Source organism: Muntiacus reevesi, chromosome 17 (genome assembly GCF_963930625.1).
Source record: "Muntiacus reevesi chromosome 17, mMunRee1.1, whole genome shotgun sequence".
In the NCBI taxonomy this organism is placed as follows: domain Eukaryota; kingdom Metazoa; phylum Chordata; class Mammalia; order Artiodactyla; family Cervidae; genus Muntiacus; species Muntiacus reevesi.
The window spans coordinates 35,819,310-35,840,790 of record NC_089265.1 but is presented as its reverse complement, the minus strand read 5'-3'; the positions used below and the strand labels follow the sequence as shown (position 1 = coordinate 35,840,790).

Sequence of the window (21,481 nt, the reverse complement as noted above, 5' to 3'; positions counted from 1 at the left end):
AAAATGCTTCCCAATATTTTAATTCTACTGAACTCTAAGTGACTATTATTCTCATTAATCCTCCTTTATCCTCAATGAAAACATTTTCACCCTTGGCCGTGCCCTCCCATCCCATTTGTTTTCACAGTAAATAAATTCACTAGAGATGTGTCATTTTGTCAGACTAGGCTAATAAAAGAGAGAAGTATCAGTTTGTAAGTATCAGTTTCATGAGTAAATATAACCCAACTGCCTTATGATGGACAATCTTGCCTTCTTCCACTGAAAGTTTAGGACATAAAAGTGAACATACAATAAAACAGTATCTGAGGAGATACCTAAGTACAGTACCCTTAGGCATGCAAGAAATGCAATCACTTTCCAAAGTCTTCTTAGGGTACAGTGATTGAGAAGACCAGTAGGAAGGGAGATTAATTAGTAGTGCCTGGCAGACACCCAACTCAGCAAGGCCAGCTTCAATTAAGATACTGTGCAAGGAGGACAGGTCCCTGTTTCATATTATGCCAGGAAGACAAAAAGGTCCAGCTCTCAAATGAGAACAGCCTTTGAAGGACTTTGTCAAATCAAGAGTTAACCTTTGAGAGACAAAGAGTATTGAATAATATAACTTTTCCCCACATAATAAAGATGATTCTACTGGTAGTGTGGATGGGTCAGAAGGGAGACTCTGAAAGTAGGGAGAGATAGTAAGAGGCCAGCACAAGAGTCCAGGAGGGAGATGGGCCAGGGAGTGTTGTGAGTTAAACTGTACCCTCTAAAAAGATAGGCTGAAGTCCTAATCCCTAGAACCTAGACAAGTACGTAAAACATTAGGAGCTGCTATGAGAGATGCTGATGTTTATCTGGAGACCTGAAACTGTCAACTAGAATAGTGGAGGAAACTGACTTTTTCCTTTTGCAAAAAAACACATTCTCCCCTACCTCCCAGCAGGGCTGAAGATGTTAGTGCAAGTTCATGTGTCCAGTGAAAGAACCTCAGTGACAGCACGGTGCCTTTCTTGTCCATTGGTTCTGCAGCCTCCTGCCTCTTACAGCCTTCTATTTCCCTTGTCTTGTCCTGCATGTATGCCTTCATCACCCCCTATACTAGCCAGGGACCCACCGCCACATCCTACATCAGTTCAGGACCTCCAGATACATATCAGCACCACTCACAGTTGCCAACATCTTACACACCTGGATAAAACACTTGAAAAAAAATTTAGAGGCCAATTAGCATAAAAGAAGAGCAAAATAATTAATTATAGATAAGAGTTAGAAGCGTAAATATGTTCAAACTTGAGACATACAAGTTTTTAATCCTGTAACAGACATACTCTAATCGCTACAGGATCAAACATTCCAAGCTCCTGTGGGCTCTGTTCCCAACTAGCTTGGGGCCAATGTGAACACAGCACGCCCTCCAGGATCCACAGCTTCCAAATTTGTGGAGTTCAACCAAGAATCAAAAACTTGCGGAAAAAAAACTTTTCAGAAAGTTCTAAAGAGCAAAATTTGATTTTGTCATGTGTTGGCACCTATTTACATATCATTTACACCATATTTACAACTATTTAGATAGCATTCACATTGCAATTACAGCTATTTATATACCATTTACATTGTACTAGGTATTATAAACAATCTAGGGATGATTTAAAGTATATGGGGCGGTTGTATGTAGTTCAGTTCAGTTCAGTCTCTCAGTCACGTCCGACTCTGTGACTGCATGGACTGCAGCACACTAGGCTTTCCTGTCCAAAACCAACACCCAGAGCTTGCTCAAACTCATGTCCATCGAGTCAGTGATGCCATCCAACCATTTCATCCTCTGTCATCCCCTTCTCCTTCTGCCTTCAATCTTTTCCAGCATTAGGGGCTTTTCCAGTGAATCAGTTCTTTGCATCAGGTGACCCAAATATTGGAGCTTCAGCATCAGTCCTCCCAATGAACATCCAGGACTGATTTCCTTCAGGATTGACTGGTTTGATCTCCTTGCAGTCCAAGGGACTCTGAAGACTCTTCTCCAACACCACAGTTCAAAAGCATCAACTCTTTGGCACTCAGCTTTCTTTCGAGTCCAACTCTCACATCCATACATGACTACCGGGAAAACCATAGCTTTGACTAGATGGACCTTTGTTGGCAAAGTAATGTCTCTGTTTTTTAATATGCTGTCTAGGTTTGTCATAGCTTTTCTTCCAAAGGGCAAGTGTCTTTTGATTTCATGGCTGCAGTCACCATCTGCAGTGAATTTGGAGCCCAAGAAAATAAAGTCTCTCACTGTTGGGTGGGGGAAGGGGGCAGAAACCAATCCTTCCTGGATACTGAGGGACAACTGTATTCCTTGATTGGTCTTCATCATAGCCTGGTCTTGATGATCAATTTTACATTCTACTGGGAACACAGTGAGTTGATAGAATGAGTAGTCTTTGTACATCGAGCTAATGGACACTGGTGAACCACCAAGAGTGCGGCAAGTACTTGGTCATGCTTCTGAAAGTTATATGGTCTGAGAAAACTTTACCATTCACTCATCCATTGCTCATCATGACCAGATAGAAGCCAAGACGGTCTGTGACTTGAAGAACAGAGTTAAGCTGCTTCTTACTGTGATAAAATCAAGACCTCACCTATAGATTAACATACTAAATCAGAAAGAGAAAGACAAATACTATATGATATCACTTATATGTGTGGTTTAAAAAATGATGCAAATGAACTTATTTACAGAAGAGAAATAGACTCATAGACACAGAAAACAAATTTTCAGTTACCAAAAAGAGAAGAAGAAGGGGGGATAAATTGGGAATTGGGGATTAATAGATATACCTTCCTATATATAAAATAGATGAACAACAGGGACCTACTGTATAGCACAGGGAACTATATTCAGTGTCTTCTAATAATCTATAATGGAAAAGAACTCAGTAATATGTATTGATATATAACTGAATCACTTTACTGTATACATTGTAAATCAATTGTATCTCAATAAAAATCAATTTTATCTAACAAATCTAGACCTCAGACTTTACCAGTCACATTTAATAAAAAACACTTCCCAAACACACAACTTAGTGAGTGTCTGAATTATTTCTAATGTTTGTTCACTGGTCACCATTTCTCACACCTACTAATGAAATCTTACTTTGGTCCAATCAGCACAAGAGCCAACTCAGTGAGTGCATTTATTTAGGAGCCCAGAGTTTGAGTTAATATGTTAAGTGATGCCAAGATTCAACCGGCCTGGAGAAAAGGGGAGAAAAAGGGAAAGTCTGCTATCAGCGGTCTACTGCTGAACCTACCTGAAATGGAACTCAGCAGAAACAGTCTCTAAGAGCAAGTCTGGGGTCATGATAAATAAAAGCCCCAATCCTAACCATGCAAAGTGCCCCATTGTACTTCACAACAGATCTATACTCCTTTCTTCCTTGGAAATGAATTCCTTTCTAGAGAAAATAGCGTGGGTCGCTTCATTCCAAAGTGGCAGCTTTCTCCCCCCATATAGTAAGACAAGCATTTTAAAAAGGCAGTTGTGTCATACAAATACTGGGCAGCACAGCCCAAGGAAAGCTGTGTGGACAAAGAGGAGAGGAAACAAGATCAACTTCTCCCCAGAGTGAACCCCAAAGCAGCGCACATTCCTCATTCTTGTCCTTCCAACTTGACAAAAGCAGCTTCCTCCTGTCAACAGGCCCAGTTCCAGCCACCATATTCCTGAATGTGAAGGACAATGAAACAAACCAGGGAGGAAATGAGATAGGGAATGTCCATTAAAAAACACCTCAAGGGATAAACGAGGTCCTACTGTTTAACATAGGGAACAATATTCAATAGCCTATAACAAACCATAATGGAAAAGAACATGAAAAACAATATAATTCATACATATACAGATATAAATGTATCTGAATTACTTTGCTGTACACCAGAAACGAACACCACTTTGTAAGCCAATTACACTCCAATAGAAAACACAAAACCTAAAAAAAAAAAAATAAATAAATAAAAATTTTAAAAATTAAAAATTAAAAAAAAAAAAAAAAAAGAAAACACAAAACCAAAAAACCCTGATGCCTGCCGAGGGCCCCACAGAGCAGCCAGTCCTGTGCCTTCCCAGCCACGAAAGTCCTCAACCCTTCAGCGATCTGAACAGCAAGTTCTTTTCCTGCGGGATAAATGTCTGCTTCTGACCTTGTTTACTCCTCTACCTCAGCACATTGCATAATGCCCTGGTCCTACTGTACCAGGAACAGAGTTCAGTGACCTGGCTACCACTCCCCAAGAATCTGCAGGTGGGTCTCTCACTGTTCCTGCTTCTCAGAATTCAGAACGAATGCTTCCTCCTTCCATAATCCCACAGAAGAGCCTTTCCTTTGTCACTTGCACCTAAAATATCAAGGAGAACTTTGTACCAACCACTACTCCAAATATACTTTCTGATAGAAAATAAGCTGATTTAGCTGTTAAATTGCTAGGTCTAGGTTTTAATTTCCCACATATGTGAACTTTGACAAAAACTGAGAAAATGTCATTAGAATAAGCAGGTAGGCTGTATGGGTCAAGATACCTGTTACACTCCAACACACACACACAAACACACGCACACAAATGCAAATACATACACACTATTCCCCACTCTTAACCCTTTCCCCAAACACTCAGTATGATGATTGTTTTTGCCACAGTCATATGGGAAAATGATTTGCTTTTGCTTTTTTAGACAATCTCAAAATAATATGCCTAAGTTATTACAGAGTATATATAATTCTACCGTTTATATTAAAAAAATAAATGTATATGCATATTATATGTTAACAGAATAGCTCTGGGATGATGCTTAAGAAACTGATAAATGAGAAGGCTTCTTGCTTTTCCCTGTGTATCTTTTCATGCTTTTGAGTTCGAGACAATATGCCTGTGTTATTTATTCAAAAATTTTAAATCGAAATGTTATGCACAGAACAAAATCCTCCTTGTGAAATACACTGGTGAAGATACCTACAGTCCCTGCAGTGGCTGGCTGTCCTCAGAGCCTTTTCCACGCAGTCCAGCAGCACCCAGCGTGGAGCAGCCACTCAACCAGCAAGAGCCATCCTCCCACGCCCTGCCCTTCATGTGCTTGGCAAGATGCTCAGAAAAGGACTCCAAGGAAATCAGCAGGACTGAAAACCAACACACTCATATTTGAATTTGCCCAGAAAGGCCTTTTTCTGCCAGAGGGTGCAGGGAAAAGCTGGGGCTAGAATGTGAGGACAGAGACTGACTTAGCAATTTTCTTGCCAACTTGTAGATCCCTGGATTCAAAGCTGCTCAGGAACCATGGGGTGAGGTCAGGGGCTCTCAATTCAACATAAACAAACCGTGGATGATAGCACATATCGGGATTTTCTGATTTCCTGAGTGGAAGCCAGAATTTGCCCTCAAACTCCAACCCCATGTGCAGCCTTTCTCTAACGTCACCTTTCTCCCTCCTCCATAAATAAGTGGGGTTAAGCCAGGTTAACCCCACTTACTCAGCCCATAAACCCTACTCCCTCTTATCTGTCAAGTTTCTTTCCCTGGTGAAGAAATTGCCCAACCACAGTCTGTTCAGTCCAGGAAGGTAAACCAACCCATAAGTTCTGCAAAATGAAGAATTTGCTGTCGTTCAGTCGCTAAGTCGTGTCCGACTCTTTTGCAACTCCATGGACTGTAGCCTGCCAGGTTCCTCTGTCAATGGAATTTCCCAAGAATACTGGAGTGGGCTGCAGAAGGACATGGAAACTTTAAACTGAAAACTCTGCAAGACTGGCAGGGGGGAGCCCATCCCATGTATCAGGACGTGGTCTGGGCAGCACCACACAGGTCTGATGCCCCACCCCCAATCCTGCCAGGTTCTTTCCCATCTTCTTGCTCAGCCAATTAACACCCAACCTCACCTAGCGCCTCATGACCCTCAGGAATTAGAACCCTCTGTCAAGTACTTCCAGCTTAGAGGAGCCAACGCGTGTCCAATCCATGTTTCTGATGGCTCTTTGCCCCTACAGTTCTACCTTCTCACCCAGGAGATACACAAAGAGAACAGACATATGGAGAAATTTATAATCCACCCCAGAATCCCACCAACTAAATTATAACCTCTTCGTGGGCAGGGGCATAATGGTTTGCTAGGCACATAGTAGGTGCTCAGAAAATGCAAGGAAATGAAAATTCACCTAAACCCCCAAATATAGTTAGCTCAATATTCACAATAAGTCATGCATTACAGAACGCACTAAGACAAATCAATGTGCAAATTGTTCTCACATCCCTAAAGGTACGAGCTTCAGAAAAACATTTCTAAATAGAAACTTGCAGCTATGAAGCAAGTTCTGTGAAATAATGCAGTGACTGCAATAATTTCATATTTTCCAAAATTTTCTTTCCTTATTGTTAAGTCAGTTAGTACATTGATGTTACAGACATTGAGAATCCTTACAAAGTAAACCCCCAGTTTGCATTTTTACTAAAATACTGCACGTTTAACAAGTAAAACAAACCTCAGCAGTCAAAACCAGATCTAAGATTTCTAAAAGCAAAGCACAGTGTCATTTGGTGGGGGGAAAAGAGGACATAAGGAATAGAAAAGCCAGAGCACCTACCCTCCGACAAGCAGCTCACAACCTCACTGTCGATCAGCCCCCTTAGGACTCTGAGTGGACTCAGGTTAGCAGGTCAGGGCCCCACTCTCATTCCCATAAGATGCTCACTGAGCTTCCACCCCAATGTACCTCACATCTCCCAGCCTGTGCGGGCCTTGAAGTCCTTGGCCACTTGACTTCACCAATCTTCCACCTCAGCTAAACTCAGACATCCCATTTCTCTATTTCTGCTCCCCTGTCACTAAATGATGTTGGGTGAGGGGACCCTCGCAAACTTGATAGATTCAAGGCATCAAATCTCAGCAGGGAACTTCCCTGGGGGCGCAATGGATAGGAAGCCACCTGCTAATGCAGGGGACAGGGGTTTCATCCCTGGTACGGGATGACCCTACATGCTGCAGAGGAACCAAGCCAATGTGTCACAACTACTGAAGCCTGCATGCTCCAGGGCCCTCGAGCCACAGCTAATGAGCCCAAGGACTGCAACTACCAAAGCCCACGTGCCCTAGAGCCAGCAAGCCACAAACTACTGAGCCTGCATGCTGCATGCAACTACTGAAGCCCATGTGCCTAGAGCCTGTGTTCCACAACAAGAGAAGCCCCCACGATGAGAAGCCCATGCACCACCACTAGAGTAGACCCCGCTCTCTGCAATTAGAGAAAGCCCATGCACAGCAACTAAGACCCAACACAGTAAAAAAAAAAAAAAAAAAAAGAAAGAAAGAAAAACTCATAAAAAATCTCAGCAGGTCTTCCATGCAAGGTGATCTAGGTTCCTTAAGACCCAGATGGTCACTTTCTCACTTTTCTAACACTCAGTCTCACCCTTTCTGTCTCTCACTCAGATCAGCAGACAGGCAGCCCCTAAACTCCTCCCACTGCAGTGTCCTAACGTCATCAGGTAGACTTTCTTCTCCCTGATACCTAAGAAAAGTTCAGAATTTGACACTAAATCTACAAGTCCTGACTTGTGGATTTATCCTTTGGCCTCTTGGATTACTTCATCTCAGACTACTCTGTAATCCATTCTTTTCCATGCTCTATTTCCCCATGTCCTGGCTTCTACTTTCTTCCCAATACTCCATCACTAGGAAATCTTGCTCATTCTCATTAATTCATTCAGAAGAGTCACTAAATCTGTAACTCCATTTCTAGTCTCTCTCTTGAGCTCTAGACTTGTATTTTCATCTACTGCTTCAGCTTTTTCAAATGCATATTCCACCAACACCTCAAATTCAATTCTGCTCAAACAAGGCTCACGGTCTCCTCTTCCTCCAGGACCTCCTCTTCTCCCTATTCGTGCTGTTAATATCACCATCACCCCCAAGACACTCAGCCTAGAAACTGACCTACAGTCCAACCTGCTGCCCCTCTGGGCCAACCACCATGTTTGTACTAAAGCATACTTCCCAGGCTACTCCCAGCCAATTACTAAGCCCAGTAGAACTAATGTAGACCCACTTCTGTAAAGATGTGGGACTCCTCCGGTGGATGACTTTGGCTCAAAGACTCCACTCAGACTGACCAAAAATTTTTAGATCTGTGTTGCAGTCTCTGATTCTCCTTACCCAATTCTCCTTTCATCTATCTTCTCCACCAGAGTCAGACCTGCATCACAATCTAAAAGTTCCCCAGTCTTCCCCTGCTCCCACTTTTGCATATCTAATATCCTTGTAGCGACTGCTTCCTGGTAGACCTGAACTAACGTACATTTAAAATTTCACCTCTAACCTCTCCAATAAGCTCCCAGTTGGTCTCCTTGCCTGTATCTCAGAGGCACTCAGCCAAACACAACTTGAATATATTACTTCCTTCTGTAATAACTGTCAATGTCTCCCCATTACATACAGGAAAACAAATCCTTTATCACAGTTTTGAGCCCTCCATACCTTGCTTTCTGTACATCTCTGCAGCTCAATATTCTATACATAGTTTACTCACCATCCTCAAATAATCAAGCATGTCCACAATTCCACCCTTCTGTTCATGCCATAACCTCAGCCCAAGCATTCACCCTTTTTGTAGACCTGAAGAGCTATTCAGTATCTGAACCTACAGTCAGGGATCATATCTTTATCACCCTTTACCTCCTGACTCTTGCATTCTCAGTGCCTAAGCAGTATCTTATTTTCTATTGAAGTTTTTCAATAAATGAGGAATGAAAATAGATGGAGAGGGTCATAGATGTAGATTTGGGGACAGTAGTTTATAACCCGATGGTAACGAAGGGGCCTAGGCTGGGAGATTTAGGGTATGAGCAAATGGCCCTATGTACCTAATAGTCCTCAAAAGTAATGCCATATTTAAAACATGGTATAATTGATTTCATTGTTATAGCACTGAATATTTTTTTAAAGTTAGGTAAAATTCATTATCATTTATAATACTAAGTATATGCTAACTTAGATGAATGTGGTAGTTTAAAAAATATGTTTGCAGAAGACCTTCAGGGCAGTGAAAACACCCTTTATGCTACTATAATGGTGGCTACATGTCAGTATACATTTGCTCAATTTCACAGAATGTACAACACCAGGAGGGAACCCTAACATGAACTATAGGCTCTGGGTGATGATGATATGTCTCTGTAGGTTCACTGGTTATAACAAACGTACCACTCTGGTGGAGGATGTTGACAATGCAGGAGTCTCTGCATATGTGGAGGCAAGGGCTATATGGGACCTCTCTGCACTTTCTGCTCAGTGTTGCTGTGAACCTAAAACTGCTTTGAAAAGGAATGTCTATTTTAAAAAATTATGTCTGTAATCTTGTTTACACTCCTCCCTTCAAAAGGTAGAAACTAATTCCCCTTCCCTTGAATTTGGACCAATCTTAATGACTCACTCTAATGAACAGAACATGAAATAAACGATACTATAGGACTTTCAAGACGAGGTTATAAAACGGATAGCTTCTGCCTGGCTTTCCTTCTCTCTTGAATCACTGGCTCTGCAGGAATCCAGCTGCCATGCTATGAAGACACTCACTCAAGTAGAATGGGGACTGACCTGTGTGAGGAGGCACCAGGGCCTCCCCCAAACAGCCAGCACCAACTTGCCAGCCATGTGAATGAACCATCCTGGAACTGGTTCCTCTAGCTCTGGTTGAACATCCACCAGCGTGGGAGTGAGATCTCACAACCTCATGAGTGACTCAGAACCAGATCCCCCTAGTTTAGTTGCTTCTGGATCCCCAACCTCAGAAACTATGAGGATAATAAATGTTCATTGTTGTTTTAAGCCAGAGTCTTGTAGTAATTTCTTATAAAGCAAGAGATAAGGAATAGAGCAACTTTTCCAAAGAAGAGCCAATACTTTAAAATATTGTTAAAGAATTTCATGTATATAAAATCTTTGATAATGCTGGATGAATCCCATGATCCTTTACCAAGTAAGGGGAAAAGTTGTTTTATATTTTAAGTCCTTTGTCTCAATCGCATGACCTATTTGGCACCTCATCACCTTATGTCTGCATGTTTGTATCTTTGTATGTCAAAAAATAAGAAAGTCCTGTGAAAGGATCCCAATCCAAAATGGAATCTAAGGATATGAAAATGGAGAATCTCACACCTGCTCCCTCAAGAATGGAACTTGAGAACTGAGAGACTGATTTCCTGTAAATACCTGATTTCTAGAAGGTTGGGACTTATCTGAGACCAATGAAGAGCCACCAAAAATCTCTCCATACTCAAGTCAACAAACTCACTGTCTGGGTTCTGGCTGGATGGCCCTCTTTTGTGCTCCCTACCCACAGAGCCTGCCCTAGACTTTCAACTAACTTTGAAGCTTCTACAGCATGTGTCTCCCAAATTGTAATTCCTCTACTACTCCCAAATAAACTCAAACTTCTGGTAATTTGAGCTTGCTTACCTCTTTATTTAGGTTCTTTGTTCAGTTTACCTCTTTATTTAGGTTGATAGTCCAAAACATGTTAATGCTTAAAATGATACTTTACAAAGAGTGACATTTCTCACTTGGTGTTCTAATTTCAAAAGGAAGGGGAAAAAACTGTTTATAATTTATTTTAGAATTCATCTCTTAACTATTTTCACTTTTCCACTTCTATTTGGATACACCACCACATGCATATTTGTCTGACAGTACCTGATATAATAAAAAGTATCACTAGTCTTTGTGTTTGTGTATATCCTGAGTGATAGGAGTATCTTGTGTTATTCATAACAAGCACTTCTGAGCATACCTAGGTATCTGCAAATAGATGAGGTTCAGTTCAGTTCAGTGACTCAGTTGTGTCAGACTCTTTGTGACCCCATGGACTGTAGCACGCCAGGCTTCCCTGTCCATCACCAACACCCAGACCTTGTTAAAACTCATGTCCATGAGTTGATGATGCCATCCAACCATCACATACTCTGTTATCCCTTTCTTCTCCCACCTTCGATCTTTCCCAGCATCAGTCTTTTCAAATGAGTCAGTTCTTCACATCAGGTGCCAAAATATTGGAGTTTCAGCTTCAGTATCAGTCCTTCCAATGAACACCCAGAACTGATTTCGTTTAGGATGGACTGGTTGGATCTCCTTGCAGTCCAAGGGACTCTCAAGAGTCTTCTCCAAAACCACAATTCAAAAGCATCAATTCTTTGGCACTCAGCTTTCTTTATAGTCCAACTCTCACATCCATACATGACTCCTGGAAAAACCAAAGCTTTGACTAGATGGACCTTGGTTGGCAAAGAAATATCTCTGCTTTTTAATACGCTATCTAGGTTGGTCACAGCTTTCCTCCCAAGGAGTAAGCGTCTTTTGATTTCATGACTGCAGTCACCATCTGTAGTGACTTTGGAGTCCAAAAAGTAAAGTCTCTCACTGTTTCCACTGTTTCCCCATCTATTTGCCATGAAGTGATAGGACTGGATGCCAAGATCTTAGTTTTCTGAATGCTGAGTTTTAAGCCAACTTTTCACTCTCCTATTTTACTTTCATGAAGAGGCTCTTTAGTTCTTCACTTTCTGCTATAAGGGTGGTGTCATAGATGATGGTGGGGTCCCTAAATAGCCTTGGACGGGGCTGGTCAGCAGAAAGACCAAGTGATTAGAAAGCTGGAACTCTCAGGGTCACCCATTGACCTCTAGAAGTAGGAAGGGCAGAGGAGCTGAAGAGTAAGCTCTATAAAAACAACAGATTTGATGAGTTTCTAGAATGGCTACTACATTCCTGTGCTGGGACATACCCCAGTCCCATGGGGACAAAAGCTCCTGTGCTTGGGACCCTTTCAGATCCCACCCTATGTTGTTGTAGTTGTTTAGTCTCTAAGTCATGTCCAACCCCACGGACTGCAGCATGCCAGGCTTCCCTGTCCTTCACTATCTCCTGGAGTTTGCTCAAATTCATGTTCATTGAATTGGTGATGTTATCTAACCATCTCATCCTCTGCCACTCCCTTCTCCTTTTGCCTATCCTATGTATCTCTTCATTTAGGTGTTCACCTGTATCCCTTATAATATCCTTTTAATAAACTGGTAAACATAAGGAAACATTTCTGTGTATTTCATGAGCCACTCTAGCAAATTAATCAAACCAGAAGAAGGGATCCAACTTATAGCTCATTAGTCAGTGCTGAAGTGGTAAAGAATCTGCCTGTCAATGCAGGAGACGCAAGACTCATTCGATCCCTGGGTCAGCAAGATCCTCTGGAGGAGGAAATGGCAACCTGCTCCAATATTCTCACCTGGAAAATTCCATGAACAGAGGAGCCTGGTGAGCTACAGTTGATGGGGTTGCAAAGAGGTGGACATAACTGAGTGACTGAGCACAACAGGTCAGAGCACAGGTGACAATCCTGACTTGTAATTGACATCTCAAGTGGGGGCAGTCTTGGAGGGTTAATATGTGAAGTCTGATGCTGTATGCAGGTAGATAGTGTCAGAAGTGATTTAAATTGTAGGATGTCCCCTGAGAATTGAAATACGGCTTCATGGTGCTGAAAAACATCCAAGAATCCCCCAAATCATCAGTATAACTATTCTGTTAAGATGCCATCAAAGATGGCATGCCTAGCACATTGAATTTTGCCATCTTATTTTTCTCACTGAAGGTGCTGCCTTTTTGAGTTTTCTCCTTCTTATAATAATATATTTACACAAACACACAAAAAACGTACACAGTCAATGTAAAGATATTGTCTTTGTTTCTATAGATACAGGAGATATCTATAGAAGATATATTTCAACTTTTTATAGTGCTTTCAGAAATACCAGATTTTCTATTCAATTTCACATCATTTCTGTACATTTACAGCATTTTATTCATAGTTTTATGACATATTGGACGTTTTAACTTTTGAACTCAAGTCACATTAAGATGTAAGCCCACTGAGGATAGTGATTATGTTTATTCATACATTTATCCTTGCAATGCCTTACCAGTAGTAAATAGCCATAAACACTACAATTTAGACAATAGAGTGACTGCACAAGCTTTCAGTCAGGTCAGCAGGGGTCTGCCCCATAAGAATTAATGACAAAAATATAAGGACAACAGACTACTATGAGAGTCTAAACATACAAATAGACATTGGCCAGACCATATATAACTATAAAATTTTCACCTACCATTTGCAGCAACCTGCTCAGGAAACCAACCCCCTAATCCACAATAAACCACCCCTGAGCCAGCTCGCTACAGACTAGACTTGCAGAAAGCTCTCTTTTGCTATCTCCAGTGACAATGGCAGAAGATAAACAACAACTTCTATAGCAATTGGCCCAAAAGAGCCAGGACTTGATTAATAACTGACAACTTCACTAATCTTGGTCCCTGCTTCCAATCTAGAACCAACCAGACAAACCTGAACAAACAGCTTTATGCAATCACAAGGAAAACCCTGCTTTAGTTGGAAGACTTGCTTTTGTTGGCCTACCTACATCTTGCTTAGGCCAACAGGGTGCCCCTGAAGGCCTTCCTACTCCCCTGTACAACAAAAGGCTGACTCCTATAGCAAGTTCAGAATAAACAGCCTTTGCTTTTCTCATTTGGCTGGTCTTTGTTTATTTCCACAGTTGTATAAGAAGAATCCATCAGAATTATCCTAAAGATGAAATAATAATTCATACATGCTGGGATCTCAAGAAGCCAGAAATGGCCAAAGGAGGGATTTGTCACACACTGCAGGCTGCACCTGACAACAGACTTAACCCAGCTGAAAAACAACTGATCCGTCCACGGTCAGGAGAACAGATGCCCTGTCGGTGTCCTCGGGGTCAGTTCAGAAGGGTGGGTCACCTGGGTGACAGAGTTGCCACCTGCAGCTGCATTGCACAACCCTGCACCCTTCACTCACTGCCCTCCATTAACCATTTGTTAAAATCACTCTAAACAATATTGCTTGGAGCATTAGGTTGTCACAAGTCCATCAAAAGTCTCATTCTGACAGCCCAGCTGCCCAGTTCAGGTCGAATAACTTACACATTTAAGGGTTTAGTGTCTCCTCTCTCTTCCTAATAAGCATGCTCAAAATAAACAATGTGCAATTTTCTGTAAACTTGAAGCCTGGCTGCTTCTGTGAAGTTATGGGCTACTTCAGTCTGGTTCACTGGAGATGACTTCACTGAAAATACTACACAGAGAAACATATTATAGCTGAAAGTGAGTGGTGTGATTCATAAAGTATTTAAGTTTTATATTAATTACAAAATAAATACATAGTTACTGTAGAAAATCTAGAAAAAAACAGAGGAATAAAAAGAAATCTAAAATCATTCATAATGGCACCATCCAGAGAAACGAATGTTTCCATTGACATAAATCCTAGTTTTTTTCCTTTGTGTATGCCAGTGGAGGGTGGGGGTTCACTTGAATGGGATGAACAAGTAGCTTTGTTTGTTTCTCTAAAGTATGGCTTACTGTGAAGCCGACTGAGATCAAGGCATTCTTTCAAGGCACTTCCTTACCTGTCCAAGGGGAGAGGGAGCCTCCTGCATAACAGCCGAACAATCCATGCTTCCCTGACTCTGTCAGCCCGCTTTGTCCTGTACAATCTATTCCCTCTGGCTGCAGCAGTCTCCCCTGGAGTCGTCCAACAGAGCATTACTACTCATCCCTCAACACCCAGCTCTGACCCTGCACCTCTGTCACCCCTTCCCTCACCCCAGCAGTGGGCCTGAGTGTTCTCAGACCTGGGCTCTCAGCCCACTGCAGTATTTCCACTAGGGCAGCTGGTGGAGTGATTCCAGTGTGTTGGGCTTGTGCGCACCTGTAAATTGGATACTGAGGAAGTGTCAGGACAAGGATTTTCTCCCTTAGGGGACAATGAGGAGGACTGGAGTGTGAACAGGGCCTGCACTGTATGGGTTGAATTCTGCCTCCACTGCTTACCAGTGGTGACCTTGGGCATGATTTTTACCCTCTGTATGCCATGCTTTTTGTGTTTATTTTGGGCCACGCCACACACACGTGGGATCCTAGTTCCCAGACCAGGGATCCCTGCATTGGAAGCGCAGAGTCTTAACCATTGGACCACTGGGGAAGGACTGGTTTGTTCATTTTAAGTCAGAGTTGATAATGATAGTTACCTCATAGGGTTGTAATAAGGATTAAATTAATATATGAAAAACATTTTAAAAAGAGCCCAGGACATGCTAAGTACTACATATTGGTTTGAGATCATAAAGTTATGAATAAGAACCCAAGTATCTCCATACTGCTTACAGCTCTCACAATCTTCTTTTACTCAGCAATGAGGGATTTAAGACATGTACTAGCTTAGTTTTCTCTCTACTCAGTGAACAAATATTTGGTCTAGAATCCCTTTGATTATGGTAGAACACGGGCACTCAGCTTTCGTGTGAAACCAAGTTTGGGTCATGCAGCTCCACTAGTAAATGCAAACGCTTCTACTAGAGGTTACCTGTACCAATTTGCTCTCCCCATGTGGAACACATTCAATAACCATTGCAAAGTAAAACACTGATACCTTTTTGATGCATTCTGCATCCCATCCTCCCTATCCCCACTCCTAGCTCACTTCTAAGAAGCAAGCTTTGTTGGAGAGCCGATCCACTTCAGGGCTAGGGAGACTCCTGCCTGTGCAATATTTTCTGAGTCACCTCAGTCTAACCAGATGGAAGCAGCCCCAAACTTCACAGAAGCTGGGTTTAAAGTTTACACATAAATTATAAATTACTTATCAGAAGTCTGCTTCCAAAGAAGGGGGACAAATGGAATCTCTCAAGGTTCAAATTTTTCAGCTGGAAACAAGCAGCAAGAGTACACGAGGCTAGATAACTTGGATATGGTTCCTAGACTCTGATGCTCTTAAAAAACATTTTATTTAGAGTATATAGTAAAAGGGCTGACCTAAACATTTTGTGACTTTGAAAGACTCAGGAAGAAATTTACTTGTTCAAATATTCACTGATGACTTGTTTCAAAAACATATAACTATGCTAAACATCCAATGAATCAGGATTCTGATTTCCTAAAACTGAAATAGATAAGGCTTCTAAAATTGAAATAGATAAGGAAGGTTATCCCCAGGTCTCAATCAGTTCAAGCAGACAAAAAGTTCATATTTTCTTCTATGAACAAGGTTCCTTCCATCAAGGGAAATGGTTCAGATTTGAAACCAATAAAGGAAGCAGCCCTCAGCACAGCGTGAATTATAGCATCAGTCAGCTGGGGGCTGGTTCATACCTCAAGTTGTATACTTGAAAACAAAATAAAGCCTACCTTCCACATATCTTTTCTGTCCTCAGACCTAAAGCAAACCAATTATCTTCTCTTCCCTTGACCTCAGAAGACATAGCATTTTTATGATTCAAAACCAGGAGAATACTTTCTTGTTTATTAAAAAAAAAAATTCAGCTCTGTCTCTCCACTTGAATTTTGCATTTGTTGTGTGAATTCTTGCTCAGTCGTGGACATCAAATAATCCTGAGACCATTAAAATATTTTTAAATATAAATTAAAATTCTAAGAGAGTCTATGGGTAAATTAAGATTTCTTAAAAATCATTCAGACTTTAGAAGTACTGGTGCCATGCAGTGGGTATAGATAATAAAATTTGGATCTGAGATGGAACAATTAGAAACTACTGTGATATAAATAACCTCGGGGTAGGAGGCCAGATGTCTGGGTCTCCCATTTTTGTCACTCCCCTATTTGCAAGACTGTAGGCAGTTCTTTTTTCCCTTCTGAGTATGCCGATCTGCAGAGAAGTGAGGACATCTCCCAAGCCAAAGGATGGGAGAATCACACCTGGACAGGTGCCTGGCGAGTTGGGAATCCTTTGCACTTGCTTGCGCACTGCCTCGCCCCGCACCCCACCCTCCCCAGGAAGTTTGCTGGCTCCTTGCGGGGTGCTGAGACAGAGAACTATTCCAGGGAGCCGAATATATTGCACCCTCCTCCGCCCGGTGCGGTACCCAGCGCTGTTTTATCTTAATAAACATTCTCCCTCCTGAGCAATCCTGACCCATAGATGGACTTTCAGAGACCACAGAAGACAAACAGGCCAGAGCAAATGGAGTCTCCCGGTTACTTACAGACAGGGTCATCCATTTTCAAGGGTCTTTTCAGGCGGATGCTGGCAGGGATGGTCTTCTCGATCAGTTCATCAACGCTCTAAAATTAAAAGGCAAGCTTGTGAACACTGAAGGCAGAGGAAAGTGCTTCTTAGTTAAAAGTCACCTCTGTATTTTGCATATACAAAGGCTTGTGGGGACTTCACTTATTAAATGGTCTAATTTTTAAAAAGAGTTTCTTTTTAAAAAGGACAACTTTAACAAACCAAAAATCACTCGGGCGGGGGGGGGAGGGATTAGGATAGTAATTCGGCCACTGTAGCTTGGATTTCGGTGGGCAATCGGAGATAATTGGATAAATCGGGAGGTTCTTCTCTTGCAAAGTTAGAGCTCATCAGCAGGGCCGAACTAGGTTGTTAAATACACGATTTTGAGGCGCGAAGAGCTGGTGGAGGAGAAAGTAAGCTGGTGGGAGAAGTCTTGGGCACGCGGACCGAGCACGCGCGCTGGCTTCCTCACCAGAGCCCCGGACCAGGATGCAGGTCCCAAGCGAAGAGAAGCGGGGCTCCTGGTGGGGGCCGGGAGGCCGTGCGGACAGAAGGCAGGGCGGGGGTGAGGCCCGGGAGAGCCGGGTTGGGGTCCTTACCGCCAGCCCCAAGGCCTGTAGCATCTCCTTCTGGTCTTTGTCCCCGGGACCGATATGTCTCCGAGCGAAGTCGTCGTGTCTGGGGAGGAGGCGCTCGAGGAGGCGCGAGGCCCCGGCCCCGCCGCTATCCCCGCCGCCGCTACTTCTGTCACGGCCCCGCGGCGCCCACCGGGGACCCGCTCCTCCAGCCAGGCGGCGGCCGCCCCCGACTCCGCAACCCAGACGCAGCCCCCAGGCCTTGGCGCACGTCTGCATGGTGGTCGTCACCGTCCCCTGCCTGGGCCCGCGAGGCTCAGCCGGGCTTTCTGCTCCTTTTCTGGTCGTAGTCCCCTGGGTGGCGGCTGCCCCCAGGTGGCTGGAGCCCCTTCCCGAAGGATGACCGAAGGGACAGATGGATGTTCAGAGGCAATGAATGGGTGCCGCGCCGATCCCGGACACGCGCGCAAACTTGTTACTCCTCCCGAAGCACCTGCTTCGCACACTTTAAGCGTCGTTCTGGGGGTGGGCAGTGGGATAGGCCCAGTGAACGCACGGCCAATGGGAGTGAACGGAAGGGCGGGGCAGGGTCTGCCCTGCCCCGCCCCCTTTCCCTACCCCCTCCTCAGGCCCTCCGCGGGCTCCTCCTGCTCTTCGCGCAGAGCCTTCCATCCTCAATTACTCCCGCTCCATCTCTAGTGGATGCAGGGACCGTCCCCCTCCCTGCGCTCGGTGCCAGAGGCAACAGACGAAAGTGCCTGGGGGATTCAGCTGAAATGGAAGGTGATTCCGACAGGGAGGCCAAACTCAGAGCTGGTTAGTCTCTATTAATTTCAGGGTAACTTCCTGTCATACCTCCTGGAAACCAATACGCGCAGATGAGAGTTTTCATATAGTTGTGTGATCATGAACAAGTTATCCAACCTCTGAGCTTCGGTTTCCGCATCTAACAGAGCTGGATAGTATTTAAAAAGAGATCGTACATTGAAACTACAACCATAACACTAGCCTTGAACTCTTCTCTTATCCCCTTTCACGCCCTGCTCCCTCCCGCCGCGGGAGGGTGTGTGTGTGTGTGTGTTTGTGTGTATGATATAAAAAATGCAAAAGATACAAACGTATACATTTTGCACTGTCACCTTAGTTGAAAAGTTATTTATACCTGGATATTTTGGAAATCCAATCTCTCTAGCTAACTCTTGAGATTTTTACCAGAATAGCTTTCAGAATTACAACTCTCCTAATATGAGGAAGAGTGAAGGACAGAACATTAGGTGTACTAAGATTAGGGAAAAACAGAACCTGTCCTCTTTCTCCTCTAAGCTTCGTCTTCAGTCTTATTCTGCACACCCTGGGTTCTGTAACTCACAGGCACAGAGAGTAGGCAGAGAGGCAGGAAAGTAGAAAACAGACAACTGTAGGCAAAATGTGTGTGTGTGTGGCAGGCAGGTTAGGGGATGAGTGGTGAACTAGGAAGGCCTGGGTGAATATCTTTGAAGATTTTCACTAGTTTGGAATTGAAATTACAGCCTTAATAAAAGTTGGGAGATATCCTTGGTGCTAGCTGCCATGGGATAAGACAGAAGCAGTGTGCATTTATTCCCCATTCCTGACTATTCTCTATGGATCATAGGGGCTGGAAGCAAGAGAACTATAATTCCCAGCTTAGCTCCAGGCTTCTAGATGTTGTTAGTCTTCTGTCAACAAGATACACTTGTGTGAGAATTGGAAAATGGAATCAAAGTAGAAACCATTTTCTTGTTTTTCTGACAGCAGCAGATATATATATGGATGGCAGCAGACATGAAATGATTCCTTACCAGCCATCCATGTTTGTGCAGCAAGGCAGCTGTGATAAACATCCTGTGATTTTCCAACCTTAGGAAGCAGCAGGAATTTCTCGCTGTCCTGGACTAGAGCTTCAGTGGTTGACCTAAAGATAATGGTGTTCTATCTACCCTGTCTCTTGCTTTTCCAGTCCTTCCAGTGATTCTACATGCACTACTTTTTTTTTTTTTTTTTTTTTTGCAGTGGGTTTTGTCATACATTGACATGAATCAGCCATGGAGTTACATGTATTCCCCATCCCGATCCCCCCTCCCACCTCCCTCTCCACCCGATTCCTCTGGGTCCTCCCAGTGCACCAGGCCCGAGCACTTGTCTCATGCATCCCACCTGGGCTGGTGATCTGTTTCACTATAGATAATATTCATGCTGTTCTCTCAAAACATCCCACCCTCTACATGCACCACTTTTAATCCAGGTATTGCTTGAAATATTTTGAGTGTTTTGTTTGTTTTCCTAAATAAACTTTAACAAAGACTGTAACTGAGCCCAAAAGTAGGCTTAGAGGAATTAGCTATCTGGCCCAATTCTGTTTGAAGTCAATGATAATGTTATCACTAGGGGAGGATGAGATCATGATAGTCTTAGGCAGAAATTGAAAGTTATTTAAATTATCAGTGGGGGGCTTCCCTGGTGGTTCAGTGAAAAAAGAATCCACCTGCCAATGCAGGAGACATGGGTTTAATCCCTGATCCAGGAAGATTCCACATGCCGCAAAGCAGCTAAGCCCTTGTGCCACAACTATTGAGTCAGCGCTCTAGAGCCCCTGAGCCAAAACTACTGAAGTTCTAAGGCTTGAGTGGCCTAGAGCCCATGCTCTGCAACTAGAGAAGCCACTGCAATGAGAAGCCACCACGATGAGAAGCCTGCACGCCACAGCTAGAGAGGAGGCCCTGCCTGCTGAAACTAGAGAAAAGCCCGCACAGCAACGAAGACCCAGCATAGCCAAAAATAAAATAAATAAATTAAAAAAATATATATCAGTGGGGAATAAATTTCCTATTGAAGACAAATCTTTGCTAGACCAAATAGTTGCTAGGTTAGACCCTTCTGGTGGGAATGATATAACAAGGATTATGCTGCTGCTGCTGCTAAGTCACTTCAGTCGTGTCCGACTCTGTGCGACCCCATAGATGGCAGCCCACCAGGCTCCCCTGTCCCTGGGATTCTCCAGGCAAGAACACTGGAGTGGGTTGCCACTTCCTTCTCCGAACAAGGTCTATAGAGGGGGCTAGTTGCTTCTGAATGCCATGGAGAGTCTATCCAGCAAAGTGACCACTCAGGGACTTCCCTGGCGGTTTCAGTGGTTAAGACTTTGCTTTCCAACGCACAGGGTGCAGGTTCAATCCCCAGATAAGGAGCTAGGATCATACCTCCCACCCCAAAAAAGAAAAAAACAGAAGCAATATTGTAACAAATTCAATGAAGACTTTCAAAAATTATTTTTAATTTAAAAAATGAAATGACTTCTAGAGAACTAGAGAATTTCAAGCTCTATAACTTCTGTGGCTTCAGGGAGAAAGTGAGTGAAGTCGCTCAGTCGTGTCTGACTCTTTGCGACCCGGTGGACTGTAGCCTACCAGGCTCCTCCAGCCATGGGATTCTCAAGGCAAGAGTACTGGAGTGGGTTGCCATTTCCTTCTCCAGGGGATCTTCCCAACCCAGGGATCGAACCGGGGTCTCCCGCGTTGCAGGCAGACGCTTTACCCTCTGAGCCACCACAAATCAGACTCACTGTTTCATCCTCCTGATCACCAAATTATCTTAAAAATTGAATCCACAGTTTTATTAGGGCTCATCTGTGAAAGCTTGGGATTAATCTAAAACCCCAAGACTTGGAATGGGGACATCCTGGTAATTTGGGTTGAATTTGATTATCTTAAACCCTCAAATCCAACTGAGTCCCCTTTGCCACCTGAAACACTCCCT

At 43.3% G+C, this 21,481-nt stretch overlaps 1 protein-coding gene across 2 annotated transcripts in view; it reads right to left on the bottom strand.

Annotated features, from left to right (window-relative positions):
* The window catches only part of GLDC (glycine decarboxylase), an 84,880-nt gene extending 66,684 nt beyond the window's left edge, over positions 1 to 18,196 (bottom strand). For both annotated transcript variants that reach the window (XM_065908155.1, XM_065908156.1), the window contains exons 1-2: positions 17,732 to 18,196; positions 17,107 to 17,185 (exon numbers count right to left, since the gene is read on the bottom strand). In XM_065908155.1, the coding sequence (XP_065764227.1) occupies positions 17,107 to 17,185; positions 17,732 to 17,986 (334 nt within the window). In that variant the 5' untranslated portion in view covers positions 17,987 to 18,196. The remainder of the gene's footprint in view (positions 1 to 17,106; positions 17,186 to 17,731) is intronic.
* Between the last annotated feature and the right edge of the window lie 3,285 nt (positions 18,197 to 21,481).